General features: G+C 49.8%; 1 protein-coding gene across 1 annotated transcript in view; it reads left to right on the top strand.

Annotated features, from left to right (window-relative positions):
• Positions 1-4,516: 4,516 nt before the first annotated feature.
• LOC306940272 (inositol hexakisphosphate and diphosphoinositol-pentakisphosphate kinase 2-like) overlaps positions 4,517-24,711 on the top strand; it is a gene marked incomplete at its 3' end in the record, with an annotated part of 86,720 nt that continues 66,525 nt past the window's right edge. Inside the window, exons 1-6 of the mRNA XM_079525294.1 lie at positions 4,517-4,604; positions 6,736-6,934; positions 7,219-7,309; positions 20,550-20,635; positions 21,779-21,933; positions 23,198-23,299. Coding sequence (XP_079381420.1) covers positions 4,590-4,604; positions 6,736-6,934; positions 7,219-7,309; positions 20,550-20,635; positions 21,779-21,933; positions 23,198-23,299 — 648 coding nt within the window. The 5' untranslated portion in view covers positions 4,517-4,589. The remainder of the gene's footprint in view (positions 4,605-6,735; positions 6,935-7,218; positions 7,310-20,549; positions 20,636-21,778; positions 21,934-23,197; positions 23,300-24,711) is intronic.

Here is a 24,711-nt window from a genome sequence, read left to right as displayed (position 1 = left end):
TGGCCAAATGGTGGCGCTATAGCACTCAATTGATGCAAAACTTGCAAACTTACAAACTTTGAACGTGCATATCTCATGAACCGTTTGACCGTTGGCAATGACACTTTGATCTGACTTTTGACCTCTGACACTTTGATCTGACTTTTGACCTCTGACCTTTAGATCACCCGCCATTTTGAATTATATGAAAAACAGTTCAAATGTAACTCCCAGAATCTTTGCTGAAAATGCACGAAAACTTCTACACGTGAACTTTGGACCTATACGGACAAATAATCGTAGCACATTTTTTTCAGTTTTTATGAACCAATGAAAATTGCTGTTTTGAGAAACTTCTTCTTTTGCCCCTAAGCGGAGCTTACTTTTCAAAGTGACAGATGTGTTCCCCATGAGTCAAGGAACATATGGAAACAAGTGCCATGCATTTTGGCCAAACGAGGCATGAGTTATGACTGTTCAAAGGTTTCATTTTCAAATAATTGCCATAGCGCCCCCCTTTGACCAATTGGAGTAAGACTGGTTACAGGCCTATTTGGCATGACCCTCTACTATACTGTAAAGTGGCATAAGCAAATGACGCTTCATGTAGGTATTAGGGGCAGAAGAAGAAGTTTCACAAAACAGCAATTTTCATTGGCTCATAAAAACTTTTTTTTCACTTAACAAAAATGTCCTACGATTATTTGTCCGTATAGGTCCAAAGTTCACGCACGCACGCACGCACGCACGCACGCACGCACGCACACACACACACACACACACACACACACACACACACACACACACACACACACACACACACACACACACACACACACACACACACACACACACACACACACACACACACACACACACTTTAACTGAATGGTTTTACTGTTTACAATATAGTCACTGATTGTCTCTGTGTAGGTCAGTCAGTAGAGCTCCCGCCTTCGGTCCACAAGGTTGTGAGTTCAAATCCTGGTACCGACAACTCAGTTCGTCAGTCTCATTTGTGCATGTTGTTCTTATTGCGCATTGTTCTTCTTCTATCTTGGTCCCGCTTTATCGCTGCTTGCAGCTATATTATTATTACTATTATTGTCATTAAATGTTCTGATGCAAATGGACCTCAATGTAAACAAGTCTTTAATAATTATTTTCTGGGTTTTATCCTCTTAGCAGAGCTTGTGCTGAACTGTGCTCTTTCTACAAACTGTTAATGACATTGTCACTTTTAGGCCAACACTTCCCTCTAGTGGTTACTCAGAGTAATGACAGCCTCATGCGTTTCAGATGTCTACTACAATCTGCCAATATGTTGGTTTTCTTTATAAAGCAGAACGAATAATGTAATAAAATATATAATATATATATAATATATAATATAATTTAAAATAATCTGGAACTAGTTTATTGCAATTTACAATTTAGGCATTTATCAGACATTTATCAGACGCTTTTATCAGAGCGATTTACATTAAGCAAGAACAAAAAGCATGGCGTACATCACATATAACAAGTAGCCTAGTTATCATGAATCATGCTAGCCTGATTATCAGACTGTAGCACTCAGAGAGTGGGCGGGGTCTTTGGGCTGGATCCAGGCTAGAATCAAACTATAAATATAAGCTGCCTACTATAAAGTGATATGACAACTTACAATGAAATTACGTAACATGCTATAAGTCTGTATACAATGCTATCTAAGTCTAATAGAACGACTAGTTAATAGTTAATACAATAAATACTAAACACACTGCCAATATGTTTTCTTTAGCAGAACGAATAATGTAATAAAATATCATTTAAAATGATCTTTTGGTTTTATATTATAAATAAATATAGCACGTGTACTCATTCATTAATTTATTTATTCCTATAGGATTATAAATTAATATAACAATCATTCAGCCATTTATTACTATTTTGAAGAAACAAAAAATATATAATAATAATAAATAGTTTAACTATCCGATCTACATCGAACACGTTGTGAGCTTGTAGATCGGCTATTTGAACTATTTTTAAAGGTTTATTCAAAATAGTAAAAAATGGCAAATAATTAGGGATAAATAAGGGGTAAGCCTTTATCTCTACACTTCATTGTTAACGGTTAGATTATTATGATTATTATGATTATGATTATGATTATGATTATTATTATTATTATTATTATTATTATTATTATTATTATTATTATTATTATTATTATTATTATTCAGAAGTGGAAAGTAGAACGTGCAACTTCCTTTGAGGCAGTGGAGTTTTATTTTGAAACCGGAAGTGTCCCCTACAAATTCCTTCCGTGTTTCCACCACTGGTGTAACAACAGTTCCGTTCCGTGATAAACACCAGTGTTGCCAGGTCTGCTTATTATGAGCGACTATGATTGTTTTCCACTGAAGTATTATATCTTGTATATATATGCGGGTTGAGGTTTGTTTCTGAAAATGTTGTGTGCTGTTAGCAGATCTACAAGCTCACAGCATCCCAGGGGGGAGATTAGCGGATCTACAAGCTCACAGTATCCCAGGGGGGAGAATAGCAGATCTACAAGCTCACAGCACGTTGCGTTGTTTTCATGGAGCTTGTTTTCATAAACCTGGTTGCTTATTTCTGTCGCAAAATCTGGCAACACTGGTGAGAACTGGTGAGCAACGTAGAAAAAGGTCCGTGTTTCCACCACTGCTGTAACGTAGCCTCGTTCCCAGCCTTTACTTAACAAAAAATAAAAGAAAGGTCGTCCTGAATGAAGTTAACAGACAGAAAACTCAGAAAACATTATTTTATTATTATTATAACAACTGTCTCTCTCTCTGAAGACTGACGGAGATCCAAGGCTGCTGCTTGTTAGCCTGATGCTAACAACAACACACACACACACACACAGCATACTCTGCTCTCTGAGCAGACAGAAAGACAGACAGGCAGGCAGGCAGACAGGCAGACAGACAGACAGGCAGACAGGCAGACAGACAGACAGACATAGAGGTAAGACATGAAATGCATATGTTCTTATGTTGTTCATATGTTGTTTTTATCATTATCATGTTATCTATAGTATGCTGCTGCATTGTCTGAAGATGTACCTGTACACAAGATGAAACAATAAAGGTACCGTATTGTGTAAACATAAAGTATATACAGTTGGAGGTACAGCATTGTGTAAACATAAAGTATAAAGTATATACAGTTGGAGGAGGTACAGCATTGTGTAAACATAAAGTATATACAGTTGGTGGTAAACATAAAGTATATACGGTGGGGGCTCCTCACTGGCAGGTGAGTCAGTAGGATACAACACCATGTCCTCCCAGTGGGGGCTCCTCACTGGCAGGTGAGTCAGTATAGGATACAACAGTACGTCCTCCAGGTGGGGGCTCCTCACTGGCAGGTGAGTCAGTCTAGGATACAACAGTATGTCCTCCCAGTGGGGGCTCCTCACTGGCAGGTGAGTCAGTAGGATACAACTGTACGTCCTCCCGGTGGGGGCTCCTCACTGGCAGGTGGGTCAGTATAGGATACAACAGTACGTCCTCCCGGTGGGGGCTCCTCACTGGCAGGTGAGTCAGTATAGGATACAACACTATGTCCTCCCGGTGGGGGCTCCTCACTGGCAGGTGAGTCAGTGTAGATACAACAGTACGTCCTCCCGGTGGGGGCTCCTCACTGTCCCTTTACATTCTCGTCTCAGGTTGCTAGGGGGAAGATGGACATCAGGCGCGCCGGCCCTTTAAGAGGAAGACAAGCAGGAGGACAGTGAATGCAGCTCCCTTCCCCGGCCAGCAGGGGGCAGCAGATCTCATTCTAAACATGAGGTGTGTTTCAACAGTTAACCCAGTTAGACCTGAGAACTGATTCTACAAATGTCTTCTAAATCATGACAGTTTTAAGAACATGTTTCTATATTAGCCCCTCCCCTAGCCCCTCCCCAGCCCCTACCCTAGCCCCTCCTATATACAGGTTTAATGTTTTCTTTTAGATCAACGTTTGTTTTAAAACACCGTTAGACAATGAAGGGAACATTTACGCCAACTTGTCCCTAAACACACATTAAACGCCATTAACAGTAAGTAAAGAGAATTTTTTTTTTTACATCACCATTACATCACCTAATCAAGACTTTAATATATTAGCGCCCCTCACTTCACACAGGTGTGATTTGATTATTAATATCAGTGGTTCTCTATTTCATGTCAAGGACACCCAGAAATGTATATGTACCACGAAAGCCAATGTCAAAAAATGTTGTTCCAGGGAAACGTTATGAATATGTAATGTGATTTCATAACTTTATGAATATGTAATGTGATTTCATAACTTTATGAATATGTAATGTGATTTCATAACTTTATGAATATGTAATGTGGTTCCTCACGATACTACAGGTGCTAACCCGACCACTAGGGGGAGCTACCTACCGAGTCATGTCCGGGGGGAGCAACGAGCACCCCCGCTTCTTTGTGGGCAGCGACGAGGCTGAGGGGGAGGAGCTAGTGGAGCCGGGGGGGAGGAGCCCACTGGAGGGGGAGGAGCCAGTTGAGCCGGGGGGGAGGATCCCACTGGGATACGACTGTGTTTACGAGGAAGAGGAGGATGAGCAGATGTACGATGACTCTGTGAGTAGCTCATCATTCATTATCACTATCTGTACCAACCCTCTACCTATAGAGATATCTGTACCAACCCTCTACCTATAGAGATATCTGTACCAACCCTCTACCTATAGAGATATCTGTACCAACCCTCTACCTATAGAGATATCTGTACCAACCCTCTACCTATAGAGATATCTGTACCAACCCTCTACCTATAGAGATATCTGTACCAACCCTCTACCTATAGAGATATCTGTACCAACCCTCTACCTATAGAGATATCTGTACCAACCCTCTACCTATAGAGATATCTGTACCAACCCTCTACCTATAGAGATATCTGTACCAACCCTCTACCTATAGAGATATCTGTACCAACCCTCTACCTATAGAGATATCTGTACCAACCCTCTACCTATAGAGATATCTGTACCAACCCTCTACCTATAGAGATATCTGTACCAACCCTCTACCTATAGAGATATCTGTACCAACCCTCTACCTATAGACATATCTGTACCAACCCTCTACCTATAGAGATATCTGTACCAACCCTCTACCTATAGAGATATCTGTACCAACCCTCTACCTATAGAGATATCTGTACCAACCCTCTACCTATAGAGATATCTGTACCAACCCTCTACCTATAGAGATATCTGTACCAACCCTCTACCTATAGAGATATCTGTACCAACCCTCTACCTATAGAGATATCTGTACCAACCCTCTACCTATAGAGATATCTGTACCAACCCTCTACCTATAGACATATCTGTACCAACCCTCTACCTATAGAGATATCTGTACCAACCCTCTACCTATAGAGATATCTGTACCAACCCTCTACCTATAGAGATATCTGTACCAACCCTCTACCTATAGAGATATCTGTACCAACCCTCTACCTATAGAGATATCTGTACCAACCCTCTACCTATAGAGATATCTGTACCAACCCTCTACCTATAGAGATATCTGCACCAACCCTCTACCTATAGAGATATCTGTACCAACCCCCAGACATCTCGGGTGAGACGGCTATGATTCTTCGTGTGTTGTTCTTGTTTACATTAAATCACTCTGGATTAAGAGCATCTGATAAATGACTACATTGTAAATTGTTGCAGCCTCCTCCAGAGAGGCAGATCGTTAGTTTATTAGTTAGTTAGTTAATTAGTTAGTTAAGTAGTCCTTATGTTCAGCCTCCTCCAGAGAGGCAGATCGTGGTGGGCATCTGCTTAGTTAGTTAATTAGTTAGTTAGTTAGTTAGTTAGTTAGTTAGTCTTTGTGTTCAGCCTCCTCCAGAGAGGCAGATCGTTAGTTAATTACTTGCGCAAGCAGAGTGTGCAAGTAATGTTATCAGTCAGGTGCTACGATGCGCGTGTTCGGGGCCAGCACATGTTATGCTGGCCCCTAGCTGACCGTGCAGGTATGTTTTCCGTCATCCTACGAAGCATATGTCCCATGACGTGATGAAGATATGTACCAATGTCTCTTAGAATGCACGTGATATGATGTCATACGGACATACGGAAGCTGACATGCAGGTATGCTTTCCGTGAACCGTGATGAAGATTATGTACCAACGCCAGGGTATAATTGGTTGACGATGGTGACGTAATGATGATATGTTTCAGTGTCAAGTACATACGCATCAAACCACCCAGCTAATCACATTATACCACTATACCACTCAGAAACTACATATACATACATATAGACATATACACATATATGGACATATGAGCATATGACGTGATGAATATATATACCAATGCCTGGGTATAATTGGTTATCGATGGTGACGTAACGATGACATGTTTCAGTGTCGGGTGGACTAAAGGTAATGCCCCTATGTATACATGTATGTAATCTGACACCACTGCCATAACAGGCATAAGTAATCATTACCATACTTCAAAATACTACTTTTTCTCCTCCAAAAGCAAGGTACATAGCAAATAGCTAAACCTAATAATTCAATATTGCAAACGTTCCTTCACCGAGAGGTTGAGATTTGAAAGTTTGTAGCGGTCTACAGTACTTGCACGCTCTGCTTGCGCACTAGTAGGCCATTTATGGCCTACTTGTGTGCAACAAGCAAGTAGGCACTCGACAGAGTGCAGTTCTAGTTAGTCTTTGTGTTCAGCCTCCTCCAGAGAGGCAGATCGTGGTGGGGATCTGCTCCATGTCCAAGAAGTCCAAGTCCAAACCCATGACGGAGATCCTGGAGAGACTGTCCATGTTCAAATACATCACCGTCCTGACCATCGACGAGGACGTTATCCTCAACCACGCTGTCAGCGACTGGCCTCTCTGTGACTGTCTGGTGTCCTTCCACTCTAAAGGTAAAAATAATGACCTTACGACTGGCCTCTCTGTGACTGGTCATTTTTTACCTTGTCATGACAAGGTAAAAAATGACCCTACGACTGTGTGGAGTCTCCTATTAACACATCTCATTATTTATTTGTTGTTATGTTGTTATTATTAGTTTTAATGTGTTAAGGTAGTATTGTTATGTGTATTCCGGTCCAGGTTTTATTATGTATTAAGGTAGTATTGTTATGTGTATTCCGGTCCAGGTTTTATTATGTATTAAGGTAGTATTGTTATGTGTATTCCGGTCCAGGTTTTCCGCTGGACAAAGCAGTGGCCTATGAGAAACTCCGGAATCCGTTTGTCATCAACGATCTGGACCTGCAGTACTGCATACAAGACAGGTACTAATTTTATAATACTACTAATACTACTAGTGTACATCCCTAACCCCGAACACAACAACATATAATACTACTAATACTACTAGTGTACATCCCTAACCCCGAACACAACAACATATAATACTACTAATACTACTAGTGTACATCCCTAACCCTGAACACAACAACATATAATACTACTAATACTACTAGTGTACATCCCTAACCCCGAACACAACAACATATAATACTACTAATACTACTAGTGTACATCCCTAACCCTGAACACAACAACATACTACTAATACTACTAGTGTACATCCCAGGCGCGCCTGAGCCATGGAGCAAACGTCGCAGCTGCGACACCAGATTAAATTGCGACACCACTATTTATCACCCCCCCCCCCCCCCCCGGCCGCCGCCACGCTCAAAGCGCACGGTGCGCGACAGCGAGAGAGAGAGAGAGAGAGAGAGAGAGAGAGAGAGGAGGAGAGGGTGTTTGTCTATGTGTGTGTGAGCGCGGCACGCGCGGAGAGAGAGAGAGGGATACTGCGTGTTAAAAAATAAATAGGCTACTAATTCGCGCATTGCATCCAATAATGCCCGGCTTGCCCACCTGTGTGAATCACTTACTTTGTGCTTGCTGCTAGTTTTAAGAAGAATTAATCCAAGGTTTGTCATATTATGTTTTAAAGTAGGCATACATTTTAGCTGGTCAGTCAGTGTGTGCAGACTCAGAGAGAGAAGCAGCACTGCTCTGCTGATTAAATTGATATGACCTAGATATGTCATATGCGCATCCGCATCTGATAATTAGTTATTTGGCAACACCTGTGTGAAATACCAGAATAAGCTTTTTCTTTTTTTTGGTGGCCATCTACAGGCCGGCCATGACTGTACTACAGCTGGAAGTTTTTTCCACAGCTGTGGAATTGAGATCCTTTTTTTTAACTCATATAATCTGCTATGATTTCTTAAATTATTATTCATGACATGAATGTGCAGTAGCCTACCAAAAAAAAAGAAATTTTAAAAAAATATATAATGTCACGTTATTATTTATATAAATAAAAAGTGGACTGGTTGGAGGATAAAATAAATAGTATTCTTAGACTACATTTGTGTGACTTTTTTGGGTTTTCTTTTTTTATCATCGTCTCTGCTCTGCTTTTTCTCCCTGGAAATAAAAACGTCTGGGTTTCCGAGGCTACTGCTCTGCTGCTGACGCTATTTCCGGTTACCTATACGCACGGGGCGCACAGATTTGAATTTCTCCGGTCAGCCTGAATGTGTGTGTTGTTGTTGTCAACATGGCTCAGAAGAGAATGAGTGATTTATTTGGTGGGTCCAAGCCCAAATCAAGTCTAGTTCATGAACCCTTGGCCTTCATGAGCACCATGAGCAGCAGTGTTCAGCAGGGAACGAGTGCTAACGTTGAGTTGAGTCCGTTGTCGTCGGAGAAGGAGGACAATAATAAAAACAACAACAGCAGCAGCAGCACAAGCAGCAGTGTCCATCTCACGTAGCCTACATAATGACATTCTGGACACGTAACTCACGTTGGATATACAGTAAATGCCATGATGAGGGAATTAACCACCCCGGAGCGCAAGAGCACATTTGGGGTTTAAGGTAAAGCATTTACAATTTAACTATATTATTTCTCTAATAGTCACTATTGCAGTGAGAAATAATATAGTATTTACTAATTACTATGGCCGCCGTGCCAACTGAACTGCTGAATGCTGCTGCAATTTAATGTTAGATATTAGATTCTGACGGGGAGGGATCTATGATGAATGATGACGATACAACACCGGGGTCGCCGAGCCCAACTGCGCTGTCAGCTCGTCTGTTGTATAATAGGGCTATAATTTATATGTTTTGTTTTGATATCGGCGCCTTGCCAATGTAATGTGTAGCCTAAATAGGCCTATGCCTTTTTATGATGCATTTTGTCAGTTTGTTCATATAACTTGCATGTGGAGAGGGAAAGTAAAAGCCACTTTTCCGTGTGAAAATGCGCGAAAACGCGCGTGCACGAGGCACATGCACGCGCATTTTTGCGCGCGCGCAAAAATGCGCACCTGGAAACGAAGTTAGGCCCCCCTGGTACATCCCTAACCCCGAACACAACAACATATAATACTACTAATAAACATCAAGGATCTGGAGCTGCAGTACTGCATACAAGACAGATATCATTGATATCAAACGGAGAAAATATATATATATTTTTGGGGGTTGGCCTCTCCTTCTGCAATGTACTCCTTCCTTTTCGCGCATGCGCGCTGCCGTTCACTTCCCTGTTTAGCGATCAGAAAGAAAGGCTTGCCGCGCGTCATCTAGGGAGCTCTCCGTGGTTTTGACCAGATGGATATACTTCTGTCTTCATTTCTGACTTCAACATGCCTCTCGCTTCGGGCTGTCTCACAACGGCACGGAGCACGGACAGCCTCCAGGAACCCAGCGCCACACAGCCCTGTCTCACAACGGCACGGAGCACGGACAGCCTCCAGGAACCCAGCGCCACACAGCCCTGTCTCACAACGGCACGGAGCACGGACAGCCTCCAGGAACCCAGCGCCACACAGCCCTGTCCTCCACGGACAGCCTCCAGGAACCCAGCGCCACACAGCCCTGTCCTCCAGGAACCCAGCGCCACACAGCCCTGTCCTCCAGGAACCCAGCGCCACACAGCCCTGTCCTCCAGGAACCCAGCACCACACAGCCCTGTCCTCCACGGACAGCCTCCAGGAACCCAGCGCCACACAGCCCTGTCCTCCAGGAGCACGGACAGCCTCCAGGAACCCAGCGCCACACAGCCCTGTCCTCCAGCCTCACGGAGCACGGACAGCCTCCAGGAACCCAGCGCCACACAGCCCTGTCCTCCAGGAACCCAGCGCCACACAGCCCTGTCCTCCAGGAACCCAGCGCCACACAGCCCTGTCCTCCAGCCTCCAGGAACCCAGCGCCACACAGCCCTGTCCTCCAGCCTCCAGGAACCCAGCGCCACACAGCCCTGTCCTCCAGCCTCCAGGAACCCAGCGCCACACAGCCCTGTCCTCCAGCCTCCAGGAACCCAGCGCCACACAGCCCTGTCCTCCAGGAACCCAGCGCCACACAGCCCTGTCCTCCAGCCTCCAGGAACCCAGCGCCACACAGCCCTGTCCTCCAGGAACCCAGCGCCACACAGCCCTGTCCTCCACGGACAGCCTCCAGGAACCCAGCGCCACACAGCCCTGTCCTCCAGGAGCACGGACAGCCTCCAGGAACCCAGCACCACACAGCCCTGTCCTCCAGCCTCACGGAGCACGGACAGCCTCCAGGAACCCAGCGCCACACAGCCCTGTCCTCCAGGAACCCAGCGCCACACAGCCCTGTCCTCCAGGAACCCAGCGCCACACAGCCCTGTCCTCCAGCCTCCAGGAACCCAGCGCCACACAGCCCTGTCCTCCAGCCTCCAGGAACCCATCGCCACACAGCCCTGTCCTCCAGGAACCCAGCGCCACACAGCCCTGTCCTCCAGGAACCCAGCGCCACACAGCCCTGTCCTCCAGGAACCCAGCGCCACACAGCCCTGTCCTCCAGGAACCCAGCGCCACACAGCCCTGTCCTCCAGGAACCCAGCGCCACACAGCCCTGTCCTCCAGGAACCCAGCGCCACACAGCCCTGTCCTCCAGGAACCCAGCGCCACACAGCCCTGTCCTCCAGGGGTTAGGGGTTAGGAGCACGGACAGCCTCCAGGAACCCAGCGCCACACAGCCCTGTCCTCCAGGAACCCAGCGCCACACAGCCCTGTCCTCCAGGAACCCAGCGCCACACAGCCCTGTCCTCCAGGAGCACGGACAGCCTCCAGGAACCCAGCGCCACACAGCCCTGTCCTCCAGGAGCACGGACAGCCTCCAGGAACCCAGCGCCACACAGCCCTGTCCTCCAGGAACCCAGCGCCACACAGCCCTGTCCTCCAGGGGTTAGGGGTTAGGAGCACGGACAGCCTCCAGGAACCCAGCGCCACACAGCCCTGTCCTCCAGGAACCTAGCGCCACACAGCCCTGTCCTCCAGGAACCCAGCGCCACACAGCCCTGTCCTCCAGGAGCACGGACAGCCTCCAGGAACCCAGCGCCACACAGCCCTGTCCTCCAGGAGCACGGACAGCCTCCAGGAACCCAGCGCCACACAGCCCTGTCCTCCAGGAACCCAGCGCCACACAGCCCTGTCCTCCAGGAACCCAGCGCCACACAGCCCTGTCCTCCAGGAACCCAGCGCCACACAGCCCTGTCCTCCAGCCTCACGGAGCACGGACAGCCTCCAGGAACCCAGCGCCACACAGCCCTGTCCTCCAGGAACCCAGCGCCACACAGCCCTGTCCTCCAGCCTCACGGAGCACGGACAGCCTCCAGGAACCCAGCGCCACACAGCCCTGTCCTCCAGCTTCACGGAGCACGGACAGCCTCCAGGAACCCAGCGCCACACAGCCCTGTCCTCCAGCCTCCAGGAACCCAGCGCCACACAGCCCTGTCATCCAGGAACCCAGCGCCACACAGCCCTGTCCTCCAGGAACCCAGCGCCACACAGCCCTGTCCTCCAGGAACCCAGCGCCACACAGCCCTGTCCTCCAGCCTCCAGGAACCCAGCGCCACACAGCCCTGTCCTCCAGCCTCACGGACAGCCTCCAGGAACCCAGCGCCACACAGCCCTGTCCTCCAGGACAGCCTCCAGGAACCCAGCGCCACACAGCCCTGTCCTCCAGGAACCCAGCGCCACACAGCCCTGTCCTCCAGGAACCCAGCGCCACACAGCCCTGTCCTCCAGGAACCCAGCGCCACACAGCCCTGTCCTCCAGGAACCCAGCGCCACACAGCCCTGTCCTCCAGCCTCCAGGAACCCAGCGCCACACAGCCCTGTCCTCCAGCCTCACGGACAGCCTCCAGGAACCCAGCGCCACACAGCCCTGTCCTCCAGGACAGCCTCCAGGAACCCAACGCCACACAGCCCTGTCCTCCAGGAACCCAGCGCCACACAGCCCTGTCCTCCAGGAACCCAGCGCCAAACAGCCCTGTCCTCCAGGAACCCAGCGCCACACAGCCCTGTCCTCCAGGAACCCAGCGCCACACAGCCCTGTCCTCCAGGAACCCAGCGCCACACAGCCCTGTCCTCCAGGAACCCAGCGCCACACAGCCCTGTCCTCCAGCGCCACACAGCCCTGCCCTCCAGGAACCCAGCGCCACACAACCCTGTCCTCCAGGAACCCAGCGCCACACAGCCCTGTCCTCCAGGAACCCAGCGCCACACAGCCCTGTCCTCCAGCCTCACGGAGCACGGACAGCCTCCAGGAACCCAGCGCCACACCGCCCTTTCCTCCAGCCTCCAGGAACCCAGCGCCACACAGCCCTGTCCTCCAGGAACCCAGCGCCACACAGCCCTGTCCTCCAGGAACCCAGCGCCACACAGCCCTGTCCTCCAGCCTCCAGGAACCCAGCGCCACACAGCCCTGTCCTCCAGCCTCACGGACAGCCTCCAGGAACCCAGCGCCACACAGCCCTGTCCTCCAGGACAGCCTCCAGGAACCCAGCCCCACACAGCCCTGTCCTCCAGGAACCCAGCGCCACACAGCCCTGTCCTCCAGGAACCCAGCGCCACACAGCCCTGTCCTCCAGCCTCCAGGAACCCAGCGCCACACAGCCCTGTCCTCCAGCCTCACGGACAGCCTCCAGGAACCCAGCGCCACACAGCCCTGTCCTCCAGGAACCCAGCGCCACACAGCCCTGTCCTCCAGGAACCCAGCGCCACACAGCCCTGTCCTCCAGGAACCCAGCGCCACACAGTCCTGTCCTCCAGGAACCCAGTGCCACACAGCCCTGTCCTCCAGCCTCCAGGAACCCAGCGCCACACAGCCCTGTCCTCCAGGAACCCAGCGCCACACAGCCCTGTCCTCCAGGAACCCAGCGCCACACAGCCCTGTCCTCCAGGAACCCAGCGCCACACAGCCCTGTCCTCCAGGAACCCAGCGCCACACAGCCCTGTCCTCCAGGAACCCAGCGCCACACAGCCCTGTCCTCCAGGAACCCAGCGCCACACAGCCCTGTCCTCCAGGAACCCAGCGGACAGCCTGTAGGACCCAGCGCCACACAGGACAGCCTCTAGGACCCAGCGCCACACAGCCCTGTCCTCCAGGAACCCAGCGGACAGCCTCTAGGACCCAGCGCCACACAGCCCTGTCCTCCAGCCTCCAGGAACCCAGCGGACAGCCTCTAGGACCCAGCGCCACACAGCCCTGTCCTCCAGGAACCCAGCGCCACACAGGACAGCCTCTAGGACCCAGCGCCACACAGCCCTGTCCTCCAGGAACCCAGCGCCACACAGGACAGCCTCTAGGACCCAGCGCCACAGCCCTGTCCTCCAGGAACCCAGCGCCACACAGGACAGCCTCTAGGACCCAGCGCCACAGCCCTGTCCTCCAGGAACCCAGCGCCACACAGCCCTGTCCTCCAGGAACCCAGCGGACAGCCTCTAGGACCCAGCGCCACAGCCCTGTCCTCCAGGAACCCAGCGGACAGCCTCTAGGACCCAGCGCCACACAGCCCTGTCCTCCAGGAACCCAGCGGACAGCCTCTAGGACCCAGCGCCACAGCCCTGTCCTCTAGGAACCCAGCGGACAGCCTCTAGGACCCAGCGGACAGCCTCTAGGACCCAGCGGACAGCCTCTAGGACCCAGCGCCACACAGCCCTGTCCTCCAGCCTCCAGGAACCCAGCGGACAGCCTCTAGGACCCAGCGCCACACAGCCCTGTCCTCCAGGAACCCAGCGCCACACAGCCCTGTCCTCCAGGAACCCAGCGCCACACAGCCCTGTCCTCCAGGAACCCAGCGCCACACAGCCCTGTCCTCCAGGAACCCAGCGGACAGCCTGTAGGACCCAGCGCCACACAGGACAGCCTCTAGGACCCAGCGCCACACAGCCCTGTCCTCCAGGAACCCAGCGGACAGCCTCTAGGACCCAGCGCCACACAGCCCTGTCCTCCAGCCTCCAGGAACCCAGCGGACAGCCTCTAGGACCCAGCGCCACACAGCCCTGTCCTCCAGGAACCCAGCGCCACACAGGACAGCCTCTAGGACCCAGCGCCACACAGCCCTGTCCTCCAGGAACCCAGCGCCACACAGGACAGCCTCTAGGACCCAGCGCCACAGCCCTGTCCTCCAGGAACCCAGCGCCACACAGGACAGCCTCTAGGACCCAGCGCCACAGCCCTGTCCTCCAGGAACCCAGCGCCACACAGCCCTGTCCTCCAGGAACCCAGCGGACAGCCTCTAGGACCCAGCGCCACAGCCCTGTCCTCCAGGAACCCAGCGGACAGCCTCTAGGACCCAGCGCCACACAGCCCTGTCCTCCAGGAACCCAGCGGACAGCCTCTAGGACCCAGCGCCACAGCCCTGTCCTCTAGGAACCCAGCGGACAGCCTCTAGGACCCAGCGGACAGCCTCTAGGACCCAGCGGACAGCCTCTAGGACCCAGCGCCACACAGCCCTGTCCTCCAGCCTCCAGGAACCCAGCGGACAGCCTCTAGGACCCAGCGCCACACAGCCCTGTCCTCCAGGAACCCAGCGCCACACAGGACAGCCTCTAGGACCCAGCGCCACACAGCCCTGTCCTCCAGGAACCCAGCGCCACACAGGACAGCCTCTAGGACCCAGCGCCACAGCCCTGTCCTCCAGGAACCCAGCGCCACACAGGACAGCCTCTAGGACCCAGCGCCACAGCCCTGTCCTCCAGGAACCCAGCGCCACACAGCCCTGTCCTCCAGGAACCCAGCGCCACACAGCCCTGTCCTCCAGGAACCCAGCGGACAGCCTCTAGGACCCAGCGCCACAGCCCTGTCCTCCAGGAACCCAGCGGACAGCCTCTAGGACCCAGCGCCACACAGCCCTGTCCTCCAGGAACCCAGCGGACAGCCTCTAGGACCCAGCGCCACAGCCCTGTCCTCTAGGAACCCAGCGGACAGCCTCTAGGACCCAGCGGACAGCCTCTAGGACCCAGCGGACAGCCTCCAGGAACCCAGCGCCACACAGCCCTGTCCTCCAGCCTCACGGACAGCCTCCAGGAACCCAGCGCCACACAGCCCTGTCCTCCAGGACAGCCTCCAGGAACCCAGCGCCACACAGCCCTGTCCTCCAGGAACCCAGCGCCACACAGCCCTGTCCTCCAGGAACCCAGCGCCACACAGCCCTGTCCTCCAGGAACCCAGCGCCACACAGCCCTGTCCTCCAGGAACCCAGCGCCACACAGCCCTGTCCTCCAGGAACCCAGCGGACAGCCTCTAGGACCCAGCGCCACAGCCCTGTCCTCCAGGAACCCAGCGGACAGCCTCTAGGACCCAGCGCCACACAGCCCTGTCCTCCAGGAACCCAGCGGACAGCCTCTAGGACCCAGCGCCACAGCCCTGTCCTCTAGGAACCCAGCGGACAGCCTCTAGGACCCAGCGGACAGCCTCTAGGACCCAGCGGACAGCCTCTAGGACCCAGCGCCCCACAGCCCTGTCCTCCAGCCTCCAGGAACCCAGCGGACAGCCTCTAGGACCCAGCGCCACACAGCCCTGTCCTCCAGGAACCCAGCGCCACACAGGACAGCCTCTAGGACCCAGCGCCACAGCCCTGTCCTCCAGGAACCCAGCGCCACACAGGACAGCCTCTAGGACCCAGCGCCACAGCCCTGTCCTCCAGGAACCCAGCGCCACACAGCCCTGTCCTCCAGGAACCCAGCGCCACACAGCCCTGTCCTCCAGGAACCCAGCGGACAGCCTCTAGGACCCAGCGCCACAGCCCTGTCCTCCAGGAACCCAGCGGACAGCCTCTAGGACCCAGCGCCACACAGCCCTGTCCTCCAGGAACCCAGCGCCACACAGGACAGCCTCTAGGACCCAGCGCCACACAGCCCTGTCCTCCAGGAACCCAGCGCCACACAGGACAGCCTCTAGGACCCAGCGCCACAGCCCTGTCCTCCAGGAACCCAGCGCCACACAGGACAGCCTCTAGGACCCAGCGCCACAGCCCTGTCCTCCAGGAACCCAGCGCCACACAGCCCTGTCCTCTAGGAACCCAGCGCCACACAGGCCTGTCCTCCAGGAACCCAGCGGACAGCCTCTAGGACCCAGCGCCACAGCCCTGTCCTCCAGGAACCCAGCGGACAGCCTCTAGGACCCAGCGCCACACAGCCCTGTCCTCCAGGAACCCAGCGCCACACAGGACAGCCTCTAGGACCCAGCGCCACACAGCCCTGTCCTCCAGGAACCCAGCGCCACACAGGACAGCCTCTAGGACCCAGCGCCACAGCCCTGTCCTCCAGGAACCCAGCGCCACACAGGACAGCCTCTAGGACCCAGCGCCACAGCCCTGTCCTCCAGGAACCCAGCGCCACACAGCCCTGTCCTCCAGGAACCCAGCGGACAGCCTCTAGGACCCAGCGCCACACAGGACAGCCTCTAGGACCCAGCGCCACAGCCCTGTCCTCCAGGAACCCAGCGCCACACAGCCCTGTCCTCCAGGAACCCAGCGGACAGCCTCTAGGACCCAGCGCCACACAGGACAGCCTCTAGGACCCAGCGCCACAGCCCTGTCCTCCAGGAACCCAGCGCCACACAGCCCTGTCCTCCAGGAACCCAGCGGACAGCCTCTAGGACCCAGCGCCACACAGGACAGCCTCTAGGACCCAGCGCCACAGCCCTGTCCTCCAGGAACCCAGCGCCACACAGCCCTGTCCTCCAGGAACCCAGCGGACAGCCTCTAGGACCCAGCGGACAGCCTCTAGGACCCAGCGGACAGCCTCTAGGACCCAGCGGACAGCCTCTAGGACCCAGCGCCACACAGCCCTGTCCTCCAGGAACCCAGCGCCACACAGGACAGCCTCTAGGACCCAGCGGACAGCCTCTAGGACCCAGCGGACAGCCTCTAGGACCCAGCGCCACACAGCCCTGTCCTCCAGGAACCCAGCGCCACACAGGACAGCCTCTAGGACCCAGCGGACAGCCTCTAGGACCCAGCGGACAGCCTCTAGGACCCAGCGCCACAGCCCTGTCCTCCAGGGGGCGCCACAGCCCTGTCCTCCAGCCTCCATGTGGGCTGCTCAACCCATTTAGGCCTGACGTCGAAATAAAAAAAACGTTGGCTCTGAAATAATATATATTCAAAGATTTGTGCTGCATTTTTACGATTTTTCAAAAATAGCAGACCTACAAGCTTGTAGATCTGCTATTTTTCAATAGCTAAAGTATAACATAATCCTTAGTTAAAACACCAATAGGGGTTCCCGCCCAGAATGGGTTAAAGGCACAAACCAGCCTCAATGTGCACTGCTTGAAGACACAAACCATTTGCTTCCACTATTTTAATTTACCTAATTTCGACACAAACAACTCCTAGCACCTGCCATCTAGCAGATCATGCGTCACAAGTGAAATGCATGTTGGGAGGGACACAGGTTAATGTATGGGTCACCGTTTTCAGTGCAACACTACCCTTGCCTTACCCCCCCGCTCCGACACGCCACCTCCCCTTTTGGAATTAGACAGCGTCTCGCAACAGAGCCACACGGGGAACATTACTGGGGGGTGCGTGGCAGACAGGCAGCATCGGAATTTCGGAACAGCACGGTCGCCTAGCACTTCTCTCCTGCTTCTTTCTACCACCACCGCAATCTACAAAGCCATGTCGAAGTTATTTGCAACGTTTAAACTGCTCGAACGTCACTCGACATAACTTTTAACTACACGCGGGTGACACTCCTCTCCAAAGTTATTTGCTAAGTTTAACCTGCTCGCACGTCACTCCATATAACATTTTACTACGCGGGTGACACACTCCTCTCCTCCACCACCTCCTTCGCCATGCCAGGGTTAGGGTTAGGGTTAGGGTTAGGGTACTACGTGGGTGACACACTCCTCTCCTCCACCACCTCCTTCGCCATGCCAGGGTTAGGGTTAGGGTTAGGGTTAGGGTACTACGCGGGTGACACACTCCTCTCCTCCACCACCTCCTTCGCCATGCCAGACAAATACAACAGGCTTTATCGAGTCCCATTTAGCCCGGGACGGGACGGGGGAATTAGCAGCCACAACGTTTCGCCAACACATGCCCTGTCATGTGCTGTTTCCAGACCACAACATGGCCTGTCATGTGCTGTTTCCAGACCACAACATGCCCTGTCATGTGCTGTTTCCAGACCACAACATGGCCTGTCATGCGCTGTTTCCAGACAACAACATGGCCTGTCATGCGCTGTTTCCAGACCACAACATGGCCTGTCATGTGCTGTTTCCAGACCACAACATGGCCTGTCATGCGCTGTTTCCAGACCACAACATGGCCTGTCATGCGCTGTTTCCAGACAACAACATGGCCTGTCATGCGCTGTTTCCAGACCACAACATGGCCTGTCATGTGCTGTTTCCAGACCACAACATGGCCTGTCATGCGCTGTTTCCAGACCACAACATGGCCTGTCATGCGCTGTTTCCAGACCACAACATGGCCTGTCATGCGCTGTTTCCAGACCACAACATGGCATCTATCTATGACAAGCTATCTTATATAATAACATTCATTTTGTGCCCAAGTTCAACCCAACTTCCCAAGATCATCCTAATCCCTCCCAATCAAAGTGATCTATTATATTGCATTACCCTCATTGTACATCATCTCCTGTTAGAACGGGTAAGGTCCTAGTTGATGAAAATCTATTAATTCCATTGCAAAACGATACGATACAAAGTCAAACGATACGATATGTAGCCCGTTCTAGTACGGGTTAACCCGGTGTAACCCGTGTACGGTGTAACCCGTACTACGTCCTAATACGGGTTAGGCGGCTTCACATCTGGTTGTTGTTTCCGTTTGCAAAAATATGTGTTTTAAACTATATTTATAACTATGATCTGCCTCTCTGGTGGTCTATATTTGGATTGGTTTGTTGTGTCTGTGTTTACAGGAGGCAGGTGTACTGCATCATGTTGTGTCTGTGTTTACAGGAGGCAGGTGTACTGCATCATGTTGTGTCTGTGTTTACAGGAGGCAGGTGTACTGCATCATGGTGTGTCTGTGTTTACAGGAGGCAGGTGTACTGCATCATGTTGTGTCTGTGTTTACAGGAGGCAGGTGTACTGCATCATGTTGTGTCTGTGTTTACAGGAGGCAGGTGTACTGCATCATGTTGTGTCTGTGTTTACAGGAGGCAGGTGTACTGCATCATGTTGTGTCTGTGTTTACAGGAGGCAGGTGTACTGCATCATGGTGTGTCTGTGTTTACAGGAGGCAGGTGTACTGCATCATGTTGTGTCTGTGTTTACAGGAGGCAGGTGTACTGCATCATGGTGTGTCTGTGTTTACAGGAGGCAGGTGTACTGCATCATGTTGTGTCTGTGTTTACAGGAGGCAGGTGTACTGCATCATGTTGTGTCTGTGTTTACAGGAGGCAGGTGTACTGCATCATGTTGTGTCTGTGTTTACAGGAGGCAGGTGTTCTGCATCATGTTGTGTCTGTGTTTACAGGAGGCAGGTGTACTGCATCATGTTGTGTCTGTGTTTACAGGAGGCAGGTGTACTGCATCATGTTGTGTCTGTGTTTACAGGAGGCAGGTGTACTGCATCATGTTGTGTCTGTGTTTACAGGAGGCAGGTGTACTGCATCATGTTGTGTCTGTGTTTACAGGAGGCAGGTGTACTGCATCATGTTGTGTCTGTGTTTACAGGAGGCAGGTGTACTGCATCATGTTGTGTCTGTGTTTACAGGAGGCAGGTGTACTGCATCATGGTGTGTCTGTGTTTACAGGAGGCAGGTGTACTGCATCATGTTGTGTCTGTGTTTACAGGAGGCAGGTGTACTGCATCATGTTGTGTCTGTGTTTACAGGAGGCAGGTGTACTGCATCATGTTGTGTCTGTGTTTCCAGGAGGCAGGTGTACTGCATCATGTTGTGTCTGTGTTTACAGGAGGCAGGTGTACTGCATCATGTTGTGTCTGTGTTTACAGGAGGCAGGTGTACTGCATCATGTTGTGTCTGTGTTTACAGGAGGCAGGTGTACTGCATCATGTTGTGTCTGTGTTTACAGGAGGCAGGTGTACTGCATCATGTTGTGTCTGTGTTTACAGGAGGCAGGTGTTCTGCATCATGTTGTGTCTGTGTTTACAGGAGGCAGGTGTACTGCATCATGTTGTGTCTGTGTTTACAGGAGGCAGGTGTACTGCATCATGGTGTGTCTGTGTTTACAGGAGGCAGGTGTACAGCATCCTGAGGTCAGAGGGCATCCAGCTTCCTCGCTACGCCGTGTTGAACAGAGACGCAGCAAAGCCCCAGGGTGAGTGTAGACCTACCAGACCACAGGGTGAGTGTAGACCTACCAGACCACAGGGTGAGTGTAGACCTACCAGACCACAGGGTGAGTGTAGACCTACCAGACCACAGGGTGAGTGTAGACCTACCAGACCACAGGGTGAGTGTAGACCTACCAGACCACAGGGTGAGTGTAGACCTACCAGACCACAGGGTGAGTGTAGACCTACCAGACCACAGGGTGAGTGTAGACCTACCAGACCACAGGGTGAGTGTAGATCTACCAGACCACAGGGTGAGTGTAGACCTACCAGACCACCTCGGGATCCCCCAGGAGGAAGTCACTACCGTTGCTCTGGAGAGGGAAGTCTGGAGCTTTCTGGTGGAGCTGTTGCCCCCGGGACCCGACTACGGATAAGCGGTTGAAGATGGATGGAAAATGTATATATCAATACATATATAAATGTGTATATTTCTATTTCAGAGTGTATTTCTATATATTTCAGTGTATTTCTGTATATTTCAGAGTGTATTTCTGTACATTTCATAGTGTATTTATATATATTTCAGAGTGTATTTCTGTACATTTCAGTGTATTTCTAAATATTTCAGTGTATTTCCATATATTTCAGTGTATTTCTGTATATTTCAGAGTGTATTTCCATATATTTCAGAGTGTATTTATATATATTTCAGAGTGTATTTATATATATTTCAGTGTATTTATATATATTTCATTGTGTATTTCCATATATTTCAGTGTATTTATATATATTTCAGAGTATATTTCCATATATTTCCGTATATTTCAGAGTATATTTCCATATATTTCAGAGTGTATTTCTATATATTTCAGAGTGTAACCTGGTAGAAGGAGAGGACCATGTATTTCAGAGTGTATTTCTATATATTTCAGACTGTATTTCCGTATATTTCAGTGTATTTCTATATATTTCAGACTGTATTTCCATATATTTCAGAGTGTATTTCTATATATTTCACAGTGTAACCTGGTAGAAGGAGAGGACCATGTATTTCAGAGTGTGTTTCTATATATTTCAGACTGTATTTCCGTATATTTCAGTGTATTTATATATATTTCAGACTGTATTTCCGTATATTTCAGTGTATTTCTATATATTTCAGACTGTATTTCTGTATATTTCAGAGTGTAACCTGGTAGAAGGAGAGGACCATGTGGAGGTGAATGGACAGATGTTTCACAAACCCTTCGTAGAGAAACCAGTGAGTGCAGAAGATCACAACGTTTACATCTACTATCCTACGTCTGCTGGAGGAGGAAGCCAGCGACTGTTCAGAAAGGTAAACTACATACGCCTGTGAGGTCATCGAGGCTAGTTTAACCTTTGACCTGTGAGGTCATCGAGGCTAGTTTAACCTTTGACCTGTGAGGTCATCGAGGCTAGTTTAACCTTTGACCTGTGATGTCATCGATGCTAGTTTAACCTTTGACCTGTGAGGTCATCGAGGCTAGTTTAACCTTTGACCTGTGAGGTCATCGAGGCTAGTTTAACCTTTGACCTGTGAAGTCATCGAGGCTAGGGCAAGTGCTACCTGCAAGTGCATTGCTCTGTTTGTAGCCTCATGTCCAGGATTATTATTATTATTATTATTAACGTTTATTTAACCAGTAAAAACCACATTGAGGCTGAAGTCTCTTTTACACAGTGTGAACTGGCCTAGATAAGTCTCTTTTACACAGTGTGAACTGGCCTAGAGAAGTCTCTTTTACACAGTGTGAACTGGCCAAGAGAAGTCTCTTTTACACAGTGTGAACTGGCCTAGAGAAGTCTCTTTTACACAGTGTGAACTGGCCAAGAGAAGTCTCTTTTACACAGTGTGAACTGGCCTAGAGAAGTCTCTTTTACACAGTGTGAACTGGCCTAGAGAAGTCTCTTTTACACAGTGTGAACTGGCCTAGAGAAGTCTCTTTTACACAGTGTGAACTGGCCTAGAGAAGTCTCTTTTACACAGTGTGAACTGGCCTAGAGAAGTCTCTTTTACACAGTGTGAACTGGCCTAGAGAAGTCTCTTTTACACAGTGTGAACTGGCCTAGAGAAGTCTCTTTTACACAGTGTGAACTGGCCTAGAGAAGTCTCTTTTACACAGTGTGAACTGGCCTAGAGAAGTCTCTTTTACACAGTGTGAACTGGCCAAGAGAAGTCTCTTTACACTATTGTAGATCAACTCTTCTTCATGTGTTCTATTGTAGATAAACTCTTCATGTGTTCTATTGTAGATAAACTCTTCATGTGTTCTATTGTAGATAAACTCTTCATGTGTTCTATTGTAGATAAACTCTTCATGTGTTCTATTGTAGATAAACTCTTCATGTGTTCTATTGTAGATAAACTCTTCATGTGTTCTATTGTAGATAAACTCTTCGTGTGTTCTATTGTAGATAAACTCTTCATGTGTTCTATTGTAGATAAACTCTTCATGTGTTCTATTGTAGATAAACTCTTCGTGTTTTGTATTGTAGATAAACTCTTCTTCATGTGTTCTATTGTAGATAAACTCTTCATGTGTTCTATTGCTTCTTCTTCTTTGTGTGTGTTTTGGTAGATCGGAAGTCGCAGCAGCGTTTACTCTCCTGAGAGCAACGTGAGGAAAACGGGATCGTACATTTACGAAGAGTTCATGCCCACCGACGGCACCGACGTCAAGGTAACTAGTACTACTAGTACTAGTAGTAGTAGTAGTAGTAGTACTAGTACTACTACTAGTACTAGTACTAGTAGTAGTAGTAGTAGTAGTAGTAGTAGTAGTAGTACTAGTACTATTACTATTACTACTACTAGTACTACTAGTACTAGTACTACTACTACTACTACTACTACTAGTACTACTACTACTAGTACTACTACTAGTACTACTACTACTACTACTACTAGTACTAGTACTACTACTAATACTACTACTACTACTAGTACTACTAGTACTACTACTACTAGTACTACTACTACTAGTACTACTAGTACTACTACTACTACTACTACTACTACTACTACTAGTGCTACTACTACTACTACTAGTACTACTAGTACTACTACTACTAGTACTACTACTACTACTACTAGTACTACTACTACTACTACTACTACTAGTACTACTAGTACTACTACTACTAGTACTACTAGTACTAGTACTACTACTACTACTACTACTACTACTACTAGTACTACTACTACTACTACTACTACTACTACTACTACTACTACTACTAGTACTACTACTAGTACTACTACTACTACTAGTACTAGTACTAGTACTAGTACTACTACTACTACTACTTCTACTAGTACTAGTACTACTACTACTACTACTACTACTACTACTAGTACTACTAGTACTACTACTACTAGTACTACTACTACTAGTAGTACTACTACTACTAGTACTAGTACTAGTACTACTACTACTACTACTACTACTAGTACTACTAGTACTACTAGTACTACTACTACTAGTACTACTAGTACTAGTACTACTACTACTACTACTACTACTACTACTAGTACTACTACTACTACTACTACTACTACTACTACTACTACTACTACTAGTACTACTACTAGTACTACTACTACTACTAGTACTAGTACTAGTACTAGTACTACTACTACTACTACTTCTACTAGTACTAGTACTACTACTACTACTACTACTACTACTACTAGTACTACTAGTACTACTACTACTAGTACTACTACTACTAGTAGTACTACTACTACTAGTACTAGTACTACTACTACTACTACTACTACTAGTACTACTAGTACTACTACTACTACTAGTACTACTACTTCTACTAGTACTAGTACTACTACTACTACTACTAGTACTAGTACTAGTACTACTACTACTACTACTACTACTACTACTACTACTACTAGTACTACTAGTACTACTAGTACTAGTACTACTACTACTACTACGACAGCAGTGTGTGCAGCTGCCGCTGACCACTGTGCTAAACATTATGACAGGCGTGTGGAGATAGAGAGAGAGAGAGAGAGAGAGAGAGAGAGAAGCCATTCCCACTTCAGAGAGAAGAGAGAATTGACAAATATCTGACC

Source organism: Electrona antarctica (genome assembly GCF_951216825.1).
Source record: "Electrona antarctica genome assembly, chromosome: 16".
NCBI lineage: Eukaryota > Metazoa > Chordata > Actinopteri > Myctophiformes > Myctophidae > Electrona > Electrona antarctica.
Note: the sequence above shows the minus strand (reverse complement) of the source record. Positions and strands in the feature narration are given on the sequence as shown.